Source organism: Nicotiana tomentosiformis, chromosome 2 (genome assembly GCF_000390325.3).
Source record: "Nicotiana tomentosiformis chromosome 2, ASM39032v3, whole genome shotgun sequence".
In the NCBI taxonomy this organism is placed as follows: Eukaryota; Viridiplantae; Streptophyta; class Magnoliopsida; order Solanales; family Solanaceae; genus Nicotiana; species Nicotiana tomentosiformis.
In genome coordinates this window covers 63913906-63935655 of record NC_090813.1, presented here as the reverse complement: position 1 = coordinate 63935655, position 21750 = coordinate 63913906, and the positions used below count along the sequence as shown (strand labels likewise).

Sequence of the window (21750 nt, the reverse complement as noted above, 5' to 3'; positions counted from 1 at the left end):
ATAATACATAATGGAAAAGTCAAAGTATTTCTTTTTTTCTTGAATTCACTCTCGTTAGCTATATATGTACTAGCTAGATTTTCAATTTCTTCTTTTTCATTTTTTTTAAACGAGAATCTACCAAAAATAGTTTTTTCTATTAAAGATCTGTATACATATGATTTCACTTTGTGTGGGTTACATACACAGAGTTTGTTATATTATTGTTGTTGGTATCTTTCTTCTTTTGAAAAATTTATTTTCACACCTAAACATCTGCGGCGAAAAAGGGTTTGGGAAGGAAGATTCAATGCAAATATAAGATTCTACATAATTAAGAGAAGTTTGAGATTATCGAACAAGGGTTTGGCTGTGGAAAATAAAGTTTGAAACTGATAATGACATACCACATAATTACATTTTGCCACACATAGTTTCAAATAATCATCCATATTCATACATTTTCAGGAAGAACGTTTTAAAAATAAATTTAAAGTAGAAAATGGATTCAATATTCATAAAATAAGAGATATAATTAATACTCATGTAAACTCAGTATCTTTCTTTAGTTTCTCTTTTAATTTCTCAAATGAAAATTGTACTGTGGGATTTATAATTCTCATATAATTTTCCACAGAACATTCTGTTCTTTCGTTTCCGTTAAACTTAACGATCTTATTGTTCAAATTAAAAGGCTGATAATACTTTTCCTTGACCTGAATAGTTTTTAATCTTTTTTTTATCTCTGATGGTAAGCAACCTCCACTTCCAACCAAGAGGTTGTGAGTTCGAGTCACCCCAAGAGCAAGGTGGGGAGTTCTTGGAGGGAAGAATGCCGATGGTCTATTGGAAACAGCCTCTCGACCTCATGGTAGGTGTAAGGTCTACGTACACACTACCCTTCTCAGACCCCACTAGTAGGATTATACTGAGTTATTGTTGTTGTCGGTCAAAGATGATGTGCGTGTCGGACTCACCCCACACATATTTAAATAAACAAATTAGTATTTTATTCATTTAAAAGAGAAAATGAACAAATGCCAAATGCTAGAGATTAGACATAATAATCAAATCAGTACCAGTGTATCCAATTTGGTAGGTGATGATCCCGCGATTAATATTAATAATATACAGTTTTTTTCCCTCCCGTGGAGTGCTTTATCTGTACCAGTACATACGACATCTTTTTTTCCTTTTTTGTACGTTAAAATTTATTTGACACAATTTCACAAATTAATACGACATCTGTCATATTAACATTTTATTCTGAATTTATCAAGTGTCTAGGGCCAGCGCCCAAAGATTTGAGAAAGCTCACGTGCCTCTGACTGTTCTCTAAAGTTTCAATCCCCAGATACGACATTTCTCTGAAACAGTACAAAAAAGAAAAAAGAAAAAAGAAAATGAAATTTCTCTGAAACAAACAAGACAACTTGTTCTGTCTAGGAAGTTGGTAACCAGCTAGCTAGCTCAATTTACACACACATTTTTTTATGGTACACTGTTTTGAATCCCTTAATTCAAAAGACTATAAACCAAAAAAAGCCAGTTTTCTGGCTCAATCTTTTCTTGGCAAAATTCTAGCGGTACTTTTTTGTCAAAATATAGTAAACATTAGTACAACATAGCTAGTCCAACAGTGAATATACATGTTTGGAGCTTGAGGAAAAAATGTTGCCTGCAAAAAGAGGTGTTCTTTCATGGATTCTTGCAGTGAACTACTACTTCTTGTTGTTAAATTTGGGTGAGTCAAGAGTTGCCCAAGAAGAAGGTAAATTTTGGCTGTTTTTTTTTAATAGTTGTTGAGTTGGGTGGGATTTTACTACAGTCTACAAAGTCAAATTTGTGCAAGAAATGAAGAATTCCGAAGTTCTGAGCTTTTTACTTTTTCTCCATCTATTCAGCAAAATTTCTTGAGAAAAGATCAGTTATGAGTCTCTTAATGAGAAAAGTAAAGAGTAGAAGGCTAGGACCAGTTAAAATTTTGTATGGTAAAAGAAAAAATTGAGTCTTTTTTTCGGATGGCATGTACTTCCTTTTTTTACTAGGTTTGAGCAGTATCACTGTTAGTTTTGCTGTAAAGTGATACTAGCCTTTAAATGACTCTAAAGATAGTATCTTGTTGGATGCTTGAAATTTTGGACTTACAAAAAGGAAAAGACTAGTACTACAGTATTATGTTAAGGAACTAATACAATTTGGTGAATTTGGGGTTTCAAGTGATGCAGAATTTCACATGGATTCTGCACGTTTGCTAGGGGAACTTGCTGCACCTCTGTAGCCTAACTCAAAAATGTTGAACCTTGTGGGATCAATTACAGGATGAGAATAAATTAAAAAGGGATATTAGAGGTTTTTTCTAGCGAATTGCTCACCAATTCCAAATTGTTGGTGGGGGAGTGGGGTTTGCAGTGTTTGAAAATAAATTTTGTTTGGTCATATTTAGGGGTTTATGCGGGCACTGAGCAAATGTAGGAATTCTGCTTCCTGCCCTTGCATTAGACTTGCAGTTATCTCCACTTTGAATTATTTTGCTACAAAGGTTTGCATCATTCGCCAAATATTTGTTGTTTGACGTATTCTTTGGCAATTTGTCTCAGCGGACATTCTGGAACAAATTGCCGTTACAATGGGAGCAACACACTGGAAGTTCAATGGTGAATTGTGCCAGATTGAAGCAGTCAGGGTGACAACTGATCGACCAAGTTGGTCCGAAACTGATGTTAAATGCAATTGCAGTATAGGAAATGATACTCTCTGCCACATAGTAGCTATGTAATTTTTCATCAACTTGCTCGGCTTTAGTTTTTTAGTATTTCGTGTTGTTTGAAGAGCAGCATAGATGATTTGGAGAATGCAGCAACTAAGTTCTAAGTTACTGATATCTTGCCTTTACTGCTAGAGAACCCATAACCATGTTTAATTAAGTTGTAACCATTTCCTACATATTCACAACAACCTTGTATTTATATTCTCGGACAATTAAAAGAAACAAGATTATAGGAGGAAATTACTGATCAAACAAAAACAATGGAGGGAGTTTCATTTTGCCATATATAAGCTGTGCCTTTGCCGAAGACCTCTTTTATCTTTGTGGATTGAGACCGAATTATATTTGATGAAATCTTAGGCTTCCTGAGATGTATGGATGGCAACTTGACATCGTTGACTTTATCTCTTTTGAGTAAAAAGTAGTGATTTACATCATCATAGAGCGGTTCCTATCGATGCTTTCTGTTGTGACTGTACTTGGTTTCATTTTATCTATATAAGTATAGTATATCTTATTCAAACTGTTTTAGATAATTTAATTACATTGTCAACTCTTGAAATTACTTATGCAGTACTCTTAAGGGCATAAATCTTCCTGGAGTTCTTCCACCTGAACTGGTAAAGCTTCCTTACATTCAACAAGTGTAAGCACCTTTTGAATTCCATTGTCACATTTCCTTTTATTTCCCATTAGAATCTTATTCAATTCCCAAATGTTGATGAACACCATTAACTGAGTTCAGATTTTCTCAAATTTCAGTGATTTTGCATACAATTACCTCAGTGGTAGTATACCAGCCGAATGGTCGTCAACCCAGTTAAATTCTATGTAAGCCTCATCTATTATCTTATTAAATCAGCTGTTATGGATGCTCTCGGTCATCAATTGTAACTGCAAATTTTTGATCCAGCTCTGTTCTTGTGAACCGGTTGTCAGGGGAAATACCGAAGGAACTAGGAAACATTACCAGCCTTACCTATATGTATGTATCAAATCTTGATTATCTGATTTGATTTCTTATCTTCATTGCTCATGTAATTGTTTGGACAGATTTTAGAAAATATATTTTTTTTATTTTTTAAATATTGTTTTGCACAAGCTCTTTAATTAATAAAATTATCTTTCTTATAAGATGCAAGCTTACAATCTTTTATGCTACTGTTTGCTTTTTCTTTCTTTCTTTCTTTCTTTTTTCCTTTGATGCAATGCTGGACATGCTCTTCTTCATTACTATAAGAATCACCTCATTTTATTTTATTTTTATTTTTCCAATTATTTTCCAAAAGTTCAGCAGTGCACTAATCTATATGGCAATGTTTCACCAGAAACCTTGAAGGGAACCAATTCTCAGGCATTATTCCTCCTGAACTAGGGAAATTGATTAACTTAAAGACACTGTAAGACCATTCCTTCCCTTTTCTCTTTTGGGTCTGTCCACATGAGTTGTGATTTAAATTCCTGAATATACAATGGAGAAACACGATCACAATTTCAGGATATTGTCCTCCAACCAACTGGAGGGAGAGCTGCCAACATCACTGTCTGGACTTGTAAATTTAACAGATTTGTAAGCACGTGGTTCTTCCATTATCCATTTAGCTAGCATCTAAAAACTATTTTTGACACTATTTTGTTTCATAATGCAGTAGGATAAGTGATAACAATCTCAGTGGGCCAATTCCAGATTTTATCCAGAATTGGAAACAACTTGCAAAATTGTAAGAATCTGTCTTCTAATGCCAGAGGATCTTGAGATATCTTTGCTAGCACAATAATTTTGTAATCCCAAGTATTTATTACTTATTTTGGATAATCATTGTAGAGAGCTGCATGCCTCCGGTCTAGAGGGTCCCATTCCATCAGGCATATCTCTCCTCAATATGTTAACCGATCTGTGAGTACGGAACTCTGAAATAATGAGATCACTAATCTGCTTCTTTATTTTAGTTTATGGATCTCGTTACAGTGTGAAGACTTCTAATGTTTGAGTCTCTTATTCAGGAGGATTAGCGACATAGATGGACCAATGCAGGAATTTCCTCCTCTAATTAACATGACAGGCCTAGTGATACTGTAAGTTACTTTGTAGTTACTGCCAATTAACATTGGCATCTAAATTTTGATCGATCTCTTCTGAATGCTGTACTATCATTGGATTCAGGGTATTGAGAAACTGCAACCTTTCTGGAGAAATTCCTGGATATATTTGGCAATTGAAAACTATACAAACATTGTAAGTAGTTTCGCATGCAATTTTGCAAAATCGATATTCTGTGTTACATTCATTATCATTACATATCTGATGTTAAACCTTGTGTGTCCAAGTGCAATAGCCTTGAAACATACTGACTATCAACTTTGAAAGACTTGGGGTCAGTGAACTTATAGTTGGTCCTCCGACCTGGTGAAAAAGATTCGGAGTTGCATAAGTATTTAGCTTACAAGCAAGCACTTCCTTCCACCAATATGGTAATCAGAAAGAACCCAAATGAGGGTGTTGCCCATACACAACAAGTGTAGATAAACCCAAACATAAGCTAATAGGATGAACCCCTCAATACAATGTCATTTCCTCTAGTTGCTTTCCACTGTCTTTTTCTCCATTAGTTAATGACTAATGCTGCGTCTCTACTTTCATTTCAGCTCTTGCTTATTACTTCCACTTTCATCTTAACTGACGATTCTCCAAAAGATTTGGCCCATCATCTTCTAACCACCTGTTCTCTATTCACTTATCAATATACTTACCATATCTCATCTGAACCCATGAGATTCAAAAGTTCTCCAAATCTTTTAATTTCTTCCATTCTGGGTCTACAATTTTCTATCAACGCCTTCATTCATGTCCAATGTTCTTCTAAGTTAGAAATTTCATCAACCACTTGTGGTTAAACCGAAGCAGTGACACTTTCTGCTCAAGACGTTTCTTTTCTTGGTATGAAGTTCATCATAGATGCAGGTTTTGCTAGTCTGATTTGCCATACAAAAAAAGATTTAGTCTGGCAGTACATATTTCTAATTCTAAAAGCCATAGATGCTGGTGCTGGAGTACAAAGGCCCAGCTTCCTAATTGGTGAGACTTATTTAGAGTTTGATAATTCTGGTTTTAATTAGATGGAAGTTGGATCATGCATACAAAAATCATCATAGATGTGACCCAGAAGCCATAAACTTTGTGAAGGTTGGCAGATAAGCTTCTATGGATGGGAAGATCTTGTTTAAAACTTTAACAAACTGTTCATCATATCCAACAGTTCATAATTAATTGTACTTGTTTCCTATCATTTGCCTTCTATCTTTATTGTAATACACCCTCTTCTCTGATTTAATTATTACTAAGGTACTATGACATTTACTGCAATACTAGTAAGGTTTTATAATTTATAAATGGCTCTCCTCCTATACGCATTCATGAGATTATTCTAAACAAGAGAAAAGCTTCTATCTTTTTTTGAATTTACCACAGTGATGTTAGTTTCAACAAGCTGGTCGGAATGATTCCAGATGACATAAGTGCAAGAACAACGCTTAAATTTGTGTGAGTATAATTCAATTTGGCTTTTGTTTTCGAAGTACTAGTACGATGACATCATTATTATTTTTATAACACGTATGAAAAGATTTATTCACCGTTTCCCACATTAATGGTTACTTACTAAGTGACACTTTTGTAATAGGTTTTTATCTGGTAACATGTTCAGTGGAAATGTACCTGACTCAATTTTGAAGAATGGAATAAATGTGTACGTGTAATATCTTTCTTGATTCTCTTTTGTCAAATATTTGGCTCTCATATGGGCTTGAGTATGAGGTGTGTTAATATTTCAATTAAATCATTGATTTTAATTTGGTATTTTTCTTAGTTCCACATTTTCTTTGTCATTTGCACCTTTTAAATGCTTGTTCATCGCATTCTGTCATTATAGTGCTTTTGGATTATGATCAACCTAAGAAATTAATTGCATGTACAGTGATCTTTCCTACAATAACTTTACTTGGCAAGGCCCTGACCAACCAGCGTGTCGGCAGAACACGTCAGTGAATCCTTTTTGTCTGTATCTCTTTCATGTTTTCAGTGACAATGTATCATATGGTTCTGATAGTAATTCCTCCGACAGGAATTATTACATCAACCTGTACAAGAGCTCTTCAGCAGTTAGCACTTTGTAAGATGCACCTTCTCATTCTTCTTAATTTTCCAGTTTACATTTTATAGCTAACAAAATAGAGAAGTAGATACTTTACTTTAGGAGTTAGTCTTTCCTTTTTATTATGTATCTAAGGTCAATTTCTCTCATGCTATCTGCTACAGAAGGAATATTCTTCCTTGTACAGAGGATTTGACTTGTCCAAGATGTAAGTATATTCGTGTACCTCATTGACCATTTATTCTCTCTCTCTCTCTCTCTCTTATTTCAAGTAACACATGAAAAAGTTCTTTACATATCCTGAAACTGCAATACGTTTTTCTTTCTCATCTTCCTTCCCTCCATAAGTATAAAACCAGTTATTTCCAAAGAAAGGGTGGGGTGGGGGGTCAGGAGTTAGAAACCTGAAGATTTTGGATATATCTAAAGAACGACATGCTGTGGAAAACAGTCATAGATGTGAAATATGGGGACAGTTGGTTTACTAGATATAAGAGGATTGTGGGATGAATTCATGATATACACACAGTTTAAGGTGGTAGATGGAAAGATTGTAAGATTCTGTTGGATAATTTGCAAGGAAATATATCACTCACAGAGCAAAAGCTAAATTTGTTTACTTTTGCAGCTTTTCCGGGAGACCTCTAATGCTCAAATAGGAGAACTGTTGTGTGAGACATTAAATTTAGGAGAACTTCCAAGATTAGTGGGTAGACATCTGGACTAGGTTGCTGTCTGAATTGGAGGAGAAGGAACAGGTCACAGAGGGAGAGGATTCTCTGAGATGATGTACACTTGTTTAAAACTTTAAATTTTCTGTAATTTTACATGCATTCACTAAATTCACTTTTACACTCACACACACTAAAAAAAATAGCTGACAGAGATTGCCTGCGAGTTAGCAAAGAATGCGCTGTTAGTTGCAAATATTTTTCATTAGGACCTACAGTCCTGAGATCATGTATCTACTGAACACTTTTTAATTAGTTTCTGAAAATGTGACCTTCATATGCATCTATCCATCAATATTTTGGTATTCTTTGCTGCCTATTATAATAAGAGACCATTGTTGTCTAGATATATCTCTCTGACCATGCAAGTACATTTGGTCACATGGCAGATGGGTGTTCCCTGCATGTGAACTGTGGAGGAAATGATTTCACTGTTAAAGAAAACAATAGACAACTTGATTATGAAGGAGATGCTCAGGTTGAAGGTGGTTCTGCTAGATATTTCCGCAGTAATAAGTACTGGGGATTTAGTAGCACTGGAGACTTCATGGATGATGCTAATGATCAGAATACACGTTTTATTGAATCTACACAATCAACAAACCTGTCTGAATTGTACAGTGGAGCACGGGCTTCTCCACTTTCACTTACTTATTTCCGTTATTGCTTGGAGAATGGGAATTACAATGTTAGTCTGCACTTCGCCGAGATAATATTCAAAGATGACCGTACATATTACAATCTTGGAAGGCGTGTCTTTGATATTTATATCCAGGTGCTTTTCCTGAATGATGAAGTTCTCTTTAGAGTTTTCAGCTGGTTTACATTCTCGAATGATCCTTTTTGATTTTAGGAGAAATTAGTTTGGAAAGACTTTAATATTGAAGAGGAAGCTCGTGGAGTTAAAAGGCCTGTGATCAGACGTTTTAATGCCACTGTAACAAATAGTGTCTTAGAGATCCGACTTTACTGGGGTGGCAAGGGCACTACCCGCATTCCTCTTAGGGGACATTATGGCGCACTCATATCAGCCATCTCGGTCGACTCGAGTATGTATCTACTTACCTTTTCTATCTTTGGGTGGACTTACAGGGATTTTCTAAGACTTTTACTTTTTCCTTCTCTTTCTTTTTCATTTTCTTTTGGTACAGATTTCAAATTCTGCTCAAACGAGGACAGAAAGACTGTAATAATTTATGTTATTGTTGGAGTTTTGGCTGCATGTATCACGTTTTTCGTATTGAGCATACTTTGGTGGAAAGGCTATCTATGCAGGAAAAGGAAAAGAAGAGGTGAGCATGAGAAGTTTCTAAAGTAGCAATTCTAAATAGTAGTTAATATACCAGTGAATGCAATTCATTGTATATTCAGAAGGGATCAAAACACAAACACATGTTATTAATCATACTGAGGATCTTGATATCCAAAACCTTGTTTCATGTAATAGCTTAACACATTGATTAACCCAGGAGATTCATCATTATTGTGTGTGTATATATATTGTTTTTGAAAACATAGTAGATTAATTACTATTGTATCAAAACTAGATACGCGTTCAGTTAATGCTACAGAGTCATCTTCATTGTACCAAATCTTACAGGTAGATGAGTTTTAGGAACAGTGTAGGTTTTGTGTACCTTTTTCGTCATCTACCGTTGGTATGAATTTGATGTTTTTCTTCAAAACCTTTCCATCAACATAACAATAAGCTTTCCAAGGTTATTAATCATACTGAGGATCTTGATATCCAAAACCTTGTTTCATGTAATAGCTTAACACATTGATTAACCCAGGAGATTCATCATTATTGTGTGTGTATATATATTGTTTTTGAAAACATAGTAGATTAATTACTATTGTATCAAAACTAGATACGCGTTCAGTTAATGCTACAGAGTCATCTTCATTGTACCAAATCTTACAGGTAGATGAGTTTTAGGAACAGTGTAGGTTTTGTGTACCTTTTTCGTCATCTACCGTTGGTATGAATTTGATGTTTTTCTTCAAAACCTTTCCATCAACATAACAATAAGCTTTCCAAGGTTATCAGTGTCTTGTATTAATAGTAGTCTGATGGATCTGTTGTGCCCCTTCATTATACAACAACATACCCAGTATTATCCCACACCGTGGGGTCTGGGGAGGGTAGTGTGTACGCAGACCTTGCCCCTACCTTGTAAGGATAGAGAGGTTGTTTCCAATAGACCCTCAGCTTAGGAAACCATAAGCACCACAATAATGAAAATATAGACAAGAAGGGACAGGAAAGCATAAGCACCACAATTTAGAAAACCATGCCAATGCTAGACAAGAGAGGATTGGTCTAGTTGGGGGACCCTCCACCTCCAACTATGAGTCCGAAGGTTCATTTTTTGGTGCCTTTGGCAAGAAAGGAATCACATATGTTTTTGATGGCATTTCAACTCCAATCCATGCTCTTAAAGCTAAATGTCTTGTGTATCTATTTAGTTGGAGTACTCTAGGCCCTGTAAATAATGTTATTCCCCTTCTAGATTCATTGGCTCACTTACTCTAATTTAGTCCCTTTCTACTTTTGATTCTTTTGGTTAGCTCCCTGGGCAGGTTTTTGTTATATTGTAATGGAGCTGACATTGATCCTTTTTGTAACTTTGCATCTCCTTGATGCTTGCAATGAAGCAACTTATTTCATCTCATTAAAAATGAGTTCGGAGGTTGGATCCACAGCAAAGTTTAGGAGGGGTGGGTTTACTATGTCAGAGAAGAAAGCCATATTGATGCTAATGCAATGATAAGAGTTTGTTTATCACAAGAGACCACAAAACTCAATAACTCATCTCTATATATGTTTTTGGACAGATCTCAATGGTGTAGAGCTGCAGATGGTTTGCTTTACTCTAAAACAAATAAAAGCCGCCACTAAAAACTTTGATGCTTCAAACAAGATTGGAGAAGGTGGTTTTGGTCCAGTCTATAAGGTATGCTTATAATTGGAAGACTAGTGATTGTTCTTTTACCTGGACTCCACTTCATGATGCACCTCTGCCTACAAGACTTGGTGCTGTTTCCAGAAACATGTAAACCTTCAAAATTCCATTAACCCAACGCTTCTGGGGCTGAGCAAGGGCATACATATGTGGCTAAAAATTCATCTGCCTTTAGCTAGTTTACACTGGTTTGATTTTCTTAACCTGTGGAACCTAATGAATGGATCTGGTGTAGGGTCAATTACATGATGGTACGTTAGTAGCAGTGAAGCAGCTCTCCTCTCAATCAAAGCAAGGCAACCGTGAATTCTTGAATGAGATTAGTACGATTTCCTGTTTGCAACACCCGAATCTTGTTAAGCTTCATGGGTGCTGTATTGAAGCAGATCAGTTACTGCTTGTATATGAATACTTGGATAACAATAGCCTTGCTGGCGCTTTGTTTGGTAAGTTTTCCATGTCGTTCTCTTTATGTAGCATTCCAGTTATCTCAGGTCAAGATTTTCAGTGGTGAATTTTATGGTTCAGAGGACAGCCGATTGACACTGGATTGGCCTACAAGGTTTAGGATCTGTCTCGGAATAGCAAAAGGTCTAGCTTTTCTACATGAGGAATCAAGCCAAAAAATTGTACATCGGGACATCAAAGCTACCAATGTGCTGCTGGATGGGCAGCTAAATCCGAAAATATCTGACTTTGGACTAGCTAAACTTAATGAAGAAGAGAAAACCCATATTAGTACTCGAGTTGCCGGAACAATGTAAGATCACTTCATTTCTAGCAAGAAGTCTAACATATATTTTGAGTTGACATACCTACTCATCTTAACACTTGCAGAGGATACATGGCACCAGAATATGCGCTCTGGGGTTATTTGACCGATAAAGCAGATGTTTACAGCTTCGGAGTTGTACTTCTGGAAACTGTCAGTGGAAAGAACAACAATAACTACATGCCGAGCAACAATAGCATTTGTCTCTTAGACTGGGTAATAACATCTGATCCCCGTTTGCTTGCTATTTCTCCATTAACAAGGGTCAGCTTAAAAGTTTGCATGGTGAAATAAAGTTCTTACCTTCTTTTTTCTTCATCTTTAATCTCTTTTGTTGAAGTTATTAGCTGCGCCTAAAAAGCTACACTATTACAGGCCTGTAACTTGCAACAAAGTGGGAGTATAGAGGAGCTCATAGATCAGAGATTGGGTTCTGATATTAACAAACAAGAAGTGGAAAGAATAGTAAAAGTGGCACTCTTGTGCACTAGCGCCACTCCCTCACTCAGGCCTATCATGTCCGAGGTAGTGGGTATGCTTGAAGGACGAATATCCATTCCCGATGAAATTCCAGAGGCAAATACATATTCTAATGATCTGAGATTTAAAGCAATGAAAGATTTTCATCAAGAGAGGCAAAAACAGAAGTTAACTGGAAGCCAAACTCAAAACACCATGACCATACAGACTGACATGGGTTCTTCTTCTACATCTACTACTAATCTCTTCGATTCAGTCCAATTTCAGGATCAAACAGACACATAATTTCATTTCATTTCATATCTTGGCTGGCTCAATTCCTGCTTGTTGCATACTTGAGGTACTTCACATTGATTCAGGACCACCTTTGCGGGTATTTATACTTGTAATTAAGCAATTTGTTCAAATGTTTATAGCAGGCTTGCTGTACAATGTAAATACAGGTTCCAGTTTTCAGACAAAGGATGTAACACTTCTTTTACCTTTCTTATAGGAGTAGTAGGTGCTCATATGAATGCTAGGTTTCTAGGACTGAATATTTTCGTCTATATTTTGCTTCTGTTTACGCATCGTCTCTTTGCGTTTTTAACATTGCAATGTGTTAGAATGTAAAAATTTCACGCTGGGAATTATTAATATTATATGTTGCCAGGACAGTGACGTTTGGACTGGCTATCCACCCATATTATCCATTAAAAAATGGGTTGAATAATGAACTTTTTAAAAACGGGTCAAATATGGATAAGAACCATATTATCCACTTAGAAAATGGATAACCAATGTATAATTAATGAGTTTAACTTTTATATTTGTAAATTCTCATTTTGGGGTTTCATCAAATTTGGAAGATTAAGAATTCTCCTAAAAGTGATCATATTCAAGAAGCCATGGATAATATAAATATCCATTTAACCTATTTTTTATTCGTATTAAATATGCATCAATTCAGGTAATTTATTTGTTTTAGCATTACTCGTTTTCAATTCACCCACATCCGACCCGTCTCGTTGGTTTGCCAACCCTATCATTAAGCGCTAGGCTTCTAGCATTACTTCTAATGAAGTTGAGCAGGTCACCGTCTAATAGATGTTATGACGAAAAATATTTCATTCGAAAAAATATTTTCAAGAAAATAAGTGATTCCTAGTGTTTGATGCCAAAATATTTTATAGAGAACATTTACCACCAAAAGAGAAAATGACTTTTCTTACTTTTTGGCGTAAAATCATTTTCCTTCAAAATTTCCTTAAATACTCAAAAATTTCATCAAATTTGTTAATATTGGTATAATCTTTAATGAATGTTTTTTCAGAAAAAAGATTTCCCTCCTCCAATAAAACATTGGAAAACATTTTTCAAGAAAATATTCTTTAAAAAGTAATTCAGTTTTCGAAAAATAGTTTATGAAAAATGACTTATGTCATACTAAACACACTAGAAATTAGTTTGCTTTTTGTGCGTTTTGCTATATTTCCTTTGATTGCAAGTCCTGGCCACTTGAAAGAATGCAAGGCATACAAATTAGTATACACTGTAGTCTTTTTGAAAGGAAAAAAAAATGAAGACCAAAGGCTGGATTTGCCTCCAATCTTATTAGCCAACCAACAAAAAAATGCAAAAAAGTACCAGAAATCATCAAAAATTGAAAAATATTTAAAACATTCAGTGTTTGGTTACTTATTTTTAATCCCATATTACTAATGTTTACCCAGTATTTATAATACTTTTGAATTGCTTTTATCAATGATTGCTGCAACCATTTACAATTATATTAAACGATAATCACAATAAGAAAATTGTCACCCAAAAATGATTGAAAAGTTACTTTTATATGACGATTATTGCTTTCTTTTCTACTAAAATCCATGTGCCCCAGGCAACTTGGATTTTTTTTTTTGGGGTCCGAGCAACTTAACTTGAAGTAAACAAAACTATCAGGACGTAGATATAAACTGTTTAATTATATAATCAAGTTGATGTAAACAAAAGACAATCAACTGAAACCATACTTCATGATATGTTCTATATTATTCAACACGGAGAGTCTTATGGTAAAAAAGTCACAATTTAAACTACGTGTCTGTGTTTAATGCTCTCCTAAGCATTACTATTTACTATGAGTGTTAAGGGGCCGGACCGGGTTAGAGAAAAAGAAGACCAGCCGGTCTCGGTACCGGTTACAAATTATCGGTCTTACCGGTACGGGGCTTAGTCGGTAAAAAATTGAACCGGAACGGTATCGGGCTTAATGGGCTGGGCCGGTCTTTTTTTTTGGGGTGTATTTTGTATAACAATCATAATTTATATTAAGATAAAGTAAAAATATAAAACACTAAAAACTAACTTATAAAAAGAATATTTGAATAAATTTCAAAAGCTTTAAAAGCCTTATATTTGAAATTTTGAATAAAAACTTCAAAAGCTTTAAAAGCCTTATATTTGAATATTTCATTAAGAATTTAATACAATGAACATGAAAAATAATTAACTTATAATTTGCAAGTTCTTTTTTTTTTATATATATTTAAACTTGCAAATTAAAGTTTAAATTTTACAAACATAAATTTTAAAAAAAAAAATCAAATTTGAATTATTAAATTGTCACGACCCAAAATCCACTATAGGTCGTGATGACGCCCAACATCGCCGTTAGGCAAGCCAATGGTGAACCATCTAAATAATTATTCATTTTATTACTTTGAAATCATAAGTTTTATTAAGTAAAGGAATTTACGCAATGAAAATCATAGGTACATACATATTTAGTAAGATATAAGAATAAAATATGACAATATTGTGCAAATCCATAAACATCAACTAGAATATCCCAAAATTCGGTATCAAAAGTGCATGAACATCTACTAGGAAGTACAATAACAGTACAATATTTGTCTGGAATACAAGATAGACAGGATAAAGTAAATAATTATGACGGAAACTTTGTGTGCTGTGAATCGTAGCATGGAATGCAGCTCACTATAAAGTCCCCTCGGCAGTTGCGCCTACGTGCCCAAATGACCACCAAATAAACATGTCAGATCATGCACATTTAATGCAGAAGTACAGAATGAGTATGTAAATCAACGCGTACCCAGTGAGTATCTAGCCTAACCCCGAATAGGTAGTGATGAGGGGTCGACATTGACATTTACTAGTGGTCCAGTAAATCAAATATAATAAAGTAGACAAGTATGAAACATGATAAGTAAACAATGAGTACAAATATAGGCAAATAATACGGTCTACAACTGAACAATGAACACAAAGTCCTCAATTATCGGATACCTCCTCAAATGGAATACGTAATGGTCAATACCAAATCAACGATCACATCTCAAGTCAGGAAACTCATAAGTATGCAAATTCCTTATCAAGTATTTTGCATGATTCTGCCGAGGCGAGCGGGCCGATCCCATAAGAATGTTTCATAGAACTGCCGAGGCAAACGGCCCGATCCCATAAGAATATGATACATGATACTACCGAGGCGAACGTTCCGATCCCATAAGAGTGTGTTACAATATTCTGCCGAGGCGAACAACCCGATCCTATAAGAGTGTATTACAATATCCTGCCGAGGCGAATGGCCCGATCCCATAAGAGTATGAAGCTTTTATAGGTCTATGACCCCACTCACGAATATACGTGTGAGTAATGGAGTTCAAGAGAAACTTTTCGATGAATACGCATAAATGCGGGAGAAATCCGTAAGAGAAGTACAATTTCTGCGGCTAATCAAATAGTTCGTCAAATATCTAAAATAGCGAGTCCATTACTCTACACGAGTCTAGTCTCAAGTTATAATACGGATTGAAGTAATCAAACAGTCAAGAATAACTCAAAGAGTACAATTAAAGTATGGCGTGAGTCTAAGTCTACCCGGACATAATAAGGACTTCTAGCGTACAAACGGACACTCGTCACCTCATACGTGTGTATCTCCCACAACGTGTAGCACATAATAAATATAACACTTACGAGGTAAATTCTCCCTCACAAGGTTAGACAAGAGACATACCTCGCTCCGAAATTTCATAACCGGCTCCAACACATCTCTAACACCTCAAGCCGATTCCCATTGATCCGAAACTATCCAAACAACTTGCAAACCAATAAAAATATACTCCAATACATAATTTTCAACTCCGCTCGAAAAATCAACAACGTCAACCACAAGCTCACATGCCCGATTTCTGAAAATTTTTGAAGATAAATATTACCCATAGTATCACGAACTCAAATATGTAATTTATTCCTAATTCCGCGTCCAATTTCATAGTCAAAATCTAAAAATACCATTTCTAGGTCTTCTACCAAAAATCCCACATTTTCCACTTAAATTCTTGAATTTACAAGCCTAAATTCGTGTATTTAACTCATAACGCGTAGAAATCACTTACCTCATGATTGATGATGAAAATGACGCTCTAAAATCGCTCTAAAGTTTGTTCCCATGGAAAAAATGAAGTGAAATGAGCCAAACCCCCGATTTTAAAACAACAGTGCCCAACCCGACCTTCTTCGCGAATGCAGCAAGTCCCCTGCGTTCGCGAAGCACTACCAGCTTCTGCTCCCCAATTCCTCTACGCGAATGCGAGACAGGGCCGTGAACGCGAAGCTTTACCAGCCTGCCCATCGCGAATGCGGTTGTACATTCGCGAACGCGAAGACCAAATTCCCCTAGCAGGCCAGCTTCTCTTACGCGAACGCGACCAGGTGATCGCGAACGCGGAGCACCACTGCCCAACACTTCGCGAACGCGTAGAACAAAAGGCCCTCAACTCAAATCCTTCTTCGCGAACGCGTGAGATCTTTCACGTTTGCGAAGAACAAAACCAGACACCAGCACTAGCAGTTGCAAAACAAGGAAAAATGATCCGAAACCACATCGAAAGTATTGCTTCCCAATGAGTGACGGGTGTCTCCTAGCTGTTGTCTTGCTTGACTAAATGCGCTCTCTGATGCAATGGTTAAAATTGGCACATTTAGCACGTCCCGAGCCATTGTCGAAAGAACAGAAAATTACTTTTATTTTCATGCCATCATGTCAACGGTGAAAATTCCTTTGTGCGAGGCTCCGTTTGCTTTTGCAAATAGAATTGAAGTTCATCAATGTTCCTGGTACTGGTTTGAGTAGAAGGAAATATAGACCAAATATTAAAACCATCAAGGCATTCATCTTCATTCATAGTAGCAGATGTTGAAATAGAAGTAGTACAATGAAAAGTGGGATTAACATTTTCTATATTATTAGCAGCATTGGCAATTAAATTTGCATAATAATTATATAATTGATGTAAATAATCATTTAGCTTGTTCATACAACAATATATATCTGGGATTTCAATTAGTCCAATCTTCATATAAGTATATAAAGCATTGATTAATTGGTTATAATTAGACATTTTAATAGAAGGATTTAAAATAACACCAATTAAGTAAATATGAGGAATTGAAAAGAAATATTTTTTGAATTTTGCTTGCATTTTTTCAACAGTACCCTTATATTTTTCTTTCTTCTTGAAATCGGAGAGTAGAAGAGAATATGTACCATAGTAACAGTAGGGTAATAAGCTCAAGAAAACTCAACATTAGCTATAACAAATGTATATAAAAAATTAACTAACATCATTAATAGCCTCCCAACTATTAATTGTTAATATACGGTTTGGATCAAAATAATTTGTATTAGCAACTTCAATCATAGGTAATCTATATTTGTAGCAATATCTTAAAAAGAAGTATGTATAATTCCACCTAGTAACAATTTTATCTGGCATGAATCTGGGGTTAAGGTTAAGTTCGGTACACTTAGCCTTAAATTTCCTAATTCTAGATTGTCTTTTATTTCCTTGAATAACACCAACTGCTGTGCTAACATGAGTAATCTTAGTCAAAAATAAATCAAGGCCATTTTTAATAATTAAATTATAAATATGACATGCACACCTAGCATGAAAGATATCATCAAGTGGTGGTTGCAAATGCAAATTTAATAGTTAAATAATAACATTATTGTTAGAAACATTATCAGAAGACATACACAATACTTTTTTATTAAGATTGTAAATTGCAACAACTTCGCAAATAGTAGTACTTATAAAAACAACAGTATGACTCTGATCTTCATCATATTAAAAGCGATAATACGTTTTTGCATACAAAAATTATCATCTATCCAATGATATGTAATTGTCAAATATTCATTTTTATTAACAGCATGGCCAATATAAGAAGTTAGAAAAACTCTACAAGGAAGGCGGTCGAACAAATAACGTATGTATGTTTTGATATTGTCCATGAAACCTAAAGATATCAGATCTACAAGTACTTCTAGGGATACCTTTAAATAAAAGATTATACATCCTTTGAATTTACAAAATAAGATATGACAAAGAAGCAAAAGAAAAAGGTAGACAACCCAAAGCAATCATGTTTGCTAACTCCTCACGGTCCTTCATTTTATCATATTTCAAAAGCCCTCGAGTACTAGGGTTTAGAATTCCTTGATTTTCATATAAATCATAGCCCAATTCTATAGGATGAGTAATTCTCATATGTCTACTAAATGTCACAGTCCTCCCTAAATTTTCTCTAGTCTTTTGTTTAAAATCATCTTTACAAATTTAACATCTAACTCTATATGAGTTCTCTATTTCCTAAAAAAAAAATCCAAACTTTACTTCTCCTTCTCCAATGACTAGTAGTCGGGGCCACATGTAGTCTACTACTAGTGCCATGACCACCACCCCTACTACCACCTCCAACACTGCTAGGTGTAGGTGGTGTCTCATCTTCAATTTCTAATTCATTATCTTCTATACCGTAATCTTCCTGTAATTGTTCATAATCTATATTATTATTAGGTGATATTTCAGAAACATGAGTAAAGTCATTTAAATTACTACCAGAAGTTGAAGTAGCATCTCTTTTTCTATTTCTACGTTTACCCCGATTAGCAACCTTATTACAAACTCGTTTTGCAGCATTAACATATTGTGAAAATTTAACTACTAATAAAAATTAAATATGCAAAAATTAATTATGTTTATAAAATATTAAATAAGAGAAAGAGTTGGAACGAGTGGACCGAATTTCGCTATAAATTGAATACTTGATGTATTTTGAAGTCTTGAAACTGAATTTTTGCAACTCCGACATTACCACGAATAAAATTCAATTGTTCAAACAATACCAAAAATAAAATTCCAAAAAAAAGACACAAATAGTGGATAGCAATTTAGTTGAAGAATGAGAGAATGACAATTAAGAATTTGGGTTTGAGAATTGAGAGATGAGTGAAGAAAAAAAGGTGAAAAAAAGAAGAAGAGGGGGGAGGGGTCTATTTATAGTTTTTCAAAAGCTTAAATTAGTAAATAATAAAATTGTTAATTTTTTTAAAAAAATCCCCAAAAGGCTATTTTTGCAATAAAGGTCGTTGGGCAATGATCAAAATGAGAGCTAATCGTTGCCAACAGTCAAATATTTCAAAAAAATAAAAATAAATTAAAAACTAGTCATTGAACCAGTTTGAGTTCTATTTATAGTTTTTCAAAAGCTTAAATTAGTAAATAATAAACTTGTTATTTTTTTTAAAAAAATCCCCAAAAGGCTAGTTTTGCAATAAAGGTCGTTGGGCAATGATCAAAATGAGAGCTTACCGTTGCCAACAGTCAAATGTTTCAAAAAATAAAAATAAATTAAAAATTAGCCGTTGAACCAGTTTGGGTTGGTCCGGTCCACCGGTTCAAACTTGACAAGACAGTGCCAGTTTGGACTGGTCCGGTTAACATGTATCCAAATTGCCATCGGGGGAGGGGGGATGGGTCTATTTATAGTTTTTCAAAAGCTTAAATAAGTAAATAATAAAATTGTTAATTTTTTTAAAAAAATCCCCAAAAGGCTATTTTTGCAATAAAGGTCGTTGGACAATGATCAAAATGAGAGCTGACCGTTGCCAACGGTCAAATATTTCAAAAAATAAAAATAAATTAAAAACTAGCCGTTGAACCAGTTTGGGTTGGTCTGATCCACCGGTTCAAACATGACAAGACAGTGCCAGTTTGGACCGGTCCGGTTAACAGGTATCCAAATTGCCATCGGCACAAGCTGGTTCAATGGTCAGCCCACCCTTGTCTGGCCCTTTTATCACCGGGTCGGTCCGGTCAAGAACCGGGTCAGTCCGACCCGTTTAACAAGTTTACCATTTACTAAACTTAGGCCTTACGTCATCTTCTATTTTTTTTTCCCTCAAAGAACTCCAAAGAAATGACAAACTTATACTTAAAGATTTCATAATAAATGTGTGCTTATAGGGAAATAAATTCAGTTCACCAATTTATTTTAAGGGACAATACATAGGAACCTCTTGAACTATGTGCTTTTTTCAATCTGACACTGGAACATTGCGGGGGTCCTACCGTCCTAGTACCCCTTAAACATTTACAACTCTAATTATTAGACCTTTTTCATATTTTTTGGCGCCTAATGCGGGTTCACGAAAATAGAGCGCGTGAGGGCTCAAACTTTCTGCCTTAAACCAATGCATATTGCCACGTGGACTTTCCAACCTTGACTAATCGGTATTTGCTCCAATCCCTCCATAAATACACCTTTCTTTTCAAATAGACCCACCCCCATTGTTGCTCAACTCATACGAGTTTTTTCATCAAAATCAGCTACCATTGGTACGCCATTCTACTTTTTCAATTTCCATCTTTACTTATTATCTTATCTTATAGCTTTTATTATTTATTTTGTTGGTATATAGGTTTGAACCCTGATGGTAAAGTGGGTTGCTCTGATGGTAAGCACCTTCCACTTCCAACCAAGAGGTTGTGAGTTCGAGTCACCCCAAGAGCAAGGTGGGGAGTTCTTGGAGGTAAGGATGTCGAGGGTCATTTGGAAACAGCCTCTCTATCCCAGGGTAGGGGTAAGGTCTGCGTACACACTACCCTCCTCAGACCCCACTAATGGGATTATAATGGGTTGTTGTTGTTGTATATAGGTTTGAAATGTTAAAAGAAAGTTTAACCTGCATTTGTATGGGCGAGGAAGACCCGATGTTGCATTCCATAATGCAATGCGAACATGGTTTATTGTTGCCCCTACTCACTTCTTGGTCAATAAGAACCCATGAAGACGATATTGGGCTTGTCCATTTTATGATGTATGTTTGATGCTTCAATTTGTGCTTAAAATTCTGATTATTTTAGTTAATTTAATGGATGGTCTATTTTCCAAATTTTAGAATAAGTCGTACAAGTTCTTTCGATTGAGGGATGGTGAAATTGATGCGCGTTCCAAGTTTGTTCTACCAATATTAGCTGACAAAATTAAGGAGCTTGAAGAGAGATTAGTATATTATGAAAATTAGAAGAGGCAGACGGAAGATTGTATTGTTATGCTAAAAAATGAGGAAAGAGATTGTTTTGACATGCAAATAGTAGACAAAAAGAAGAAGAAAATATGGTGTAGCATCAACTGGAGGTTTATTGTGTGTACTGTCTTTGTCTTCCTAATTGGTATCAATATCCAAATAAAAGATGTCCCGTGCAAGTGCAGTCATTTTGCATTGCCATAGCTGTTGTTAGGTATTTTTGTTCTTCTTGTTGATGTAATTTGCAACTTAGAAGTTGCATGCAATGAAAATTAGTTTTCGTTGATGTATTCTGGGCATTTGCTTCAATATTTTAGCATAATTGTAACGGAATATTAAATAACACTAAGTGAGTACCAAAACAGATCCATTTCATAACCAAATCAACATTGGACAATATTATTTTTATGTTGCCTAGCACCATCAACATTTAATCAAAATAACTTATAAGTTGTTGCAACACAAATCACATAATATAATGTACCATAACAACTTAAATTACTTACGACATCAACTGTAACA

At 35.1% G+C, this 21750-nt stretch overlaps 1 protein-coding gene and 1 long non-coding RNA gene across 3 annotated transcripts; both read left to right on the top strand.

Moving 5' to 3' along the window:
* The first annotated feature begins 1368 nt into the window (after positions 1-1368).
* On the top strand, positions 1369-12414 carry LOC104118684 (probable LRR receptor-like serine/threonine-protein kinase RFK1). 2 transcript variants are annotated; one of them, XM_033652157.2, is made up of 24 exons: positions 1369-1723; positions 2580-2754; positions 3324-3395; positions 3512-3580; positions 3663-3734; positions 4078-4149; positions 4248-4319; positions 4399-4470; positions 4575-4646; positions 4754-4825; positions 4914-4985; positions 6219-6290; positions 6430-6495; positions 6724-6786; positions 6871-6918; positions 7065-7108; positions 8021-8406; positions 8485-8680; positions 8783-8923; positions 10470-10588; positions 10833-11043; positions 11126-11357; positions 11435-11585; positions 11745-12414. In XM_033652157.2, exons 1-24 carry the CDS (start codon positions 1651-1653, stop codon positions 12132-12134), a joined length of 3012 nt encoding a protein of 1003 aa, XP_033508048.1. In that variant the 5' UTR covers positions 1369-1650; the 3' UTR covers positions 12135-12414. The 2 variants fall into 2 exon arrangements, with proteins under 2 accessions (XP_033508048.1, XP_009628281.1); XM_009629986.4 differs by having other exon boundaries at positions 1371-1750.
* Positions 12415-20438: 8024 nt separating this feature from the next.
* On the top strand, positions 20439-21516 carry LOC138906512 (uncharacterized). The gene is made up of 2 exons (XR_011413926.1): positions 20439-20536; positions 20620-21516. It is a non-coding gene; the product is annotated as an uncharacterized lncRNA (long non-coding RNA).
* Positions 21517-21750: the final 234 nt, after the last annotated feature.

What these genes read in the sequence shown, in the direction of transcription:
- LOC104118684 (XM_009629986.4), top strand. Translation starts at nt 1,651, where the DNA reads ATGTTGCCTGCAAAAAGAGGTGTTCTTTCATGGATTCTTGCAGTGAAC. An exon ending in TCTTCAGCAGTTAGCACTTT is followed by an intron (nt 6,919 to 7,064) that starts GTAAGATGCACC and finishes TATCTGCTACAG; the next exon opens with AAGGAATATTCTTCCTTGTA. An exon ending in GCATTTGTCTCTTAGACTGG is followed by an intron (nt 11,586 to 11,744) that starts GTAATAACATCT and finishes ACACTATTACAG; the next exon opens with GCCTGTAACTTGCAACAAAG.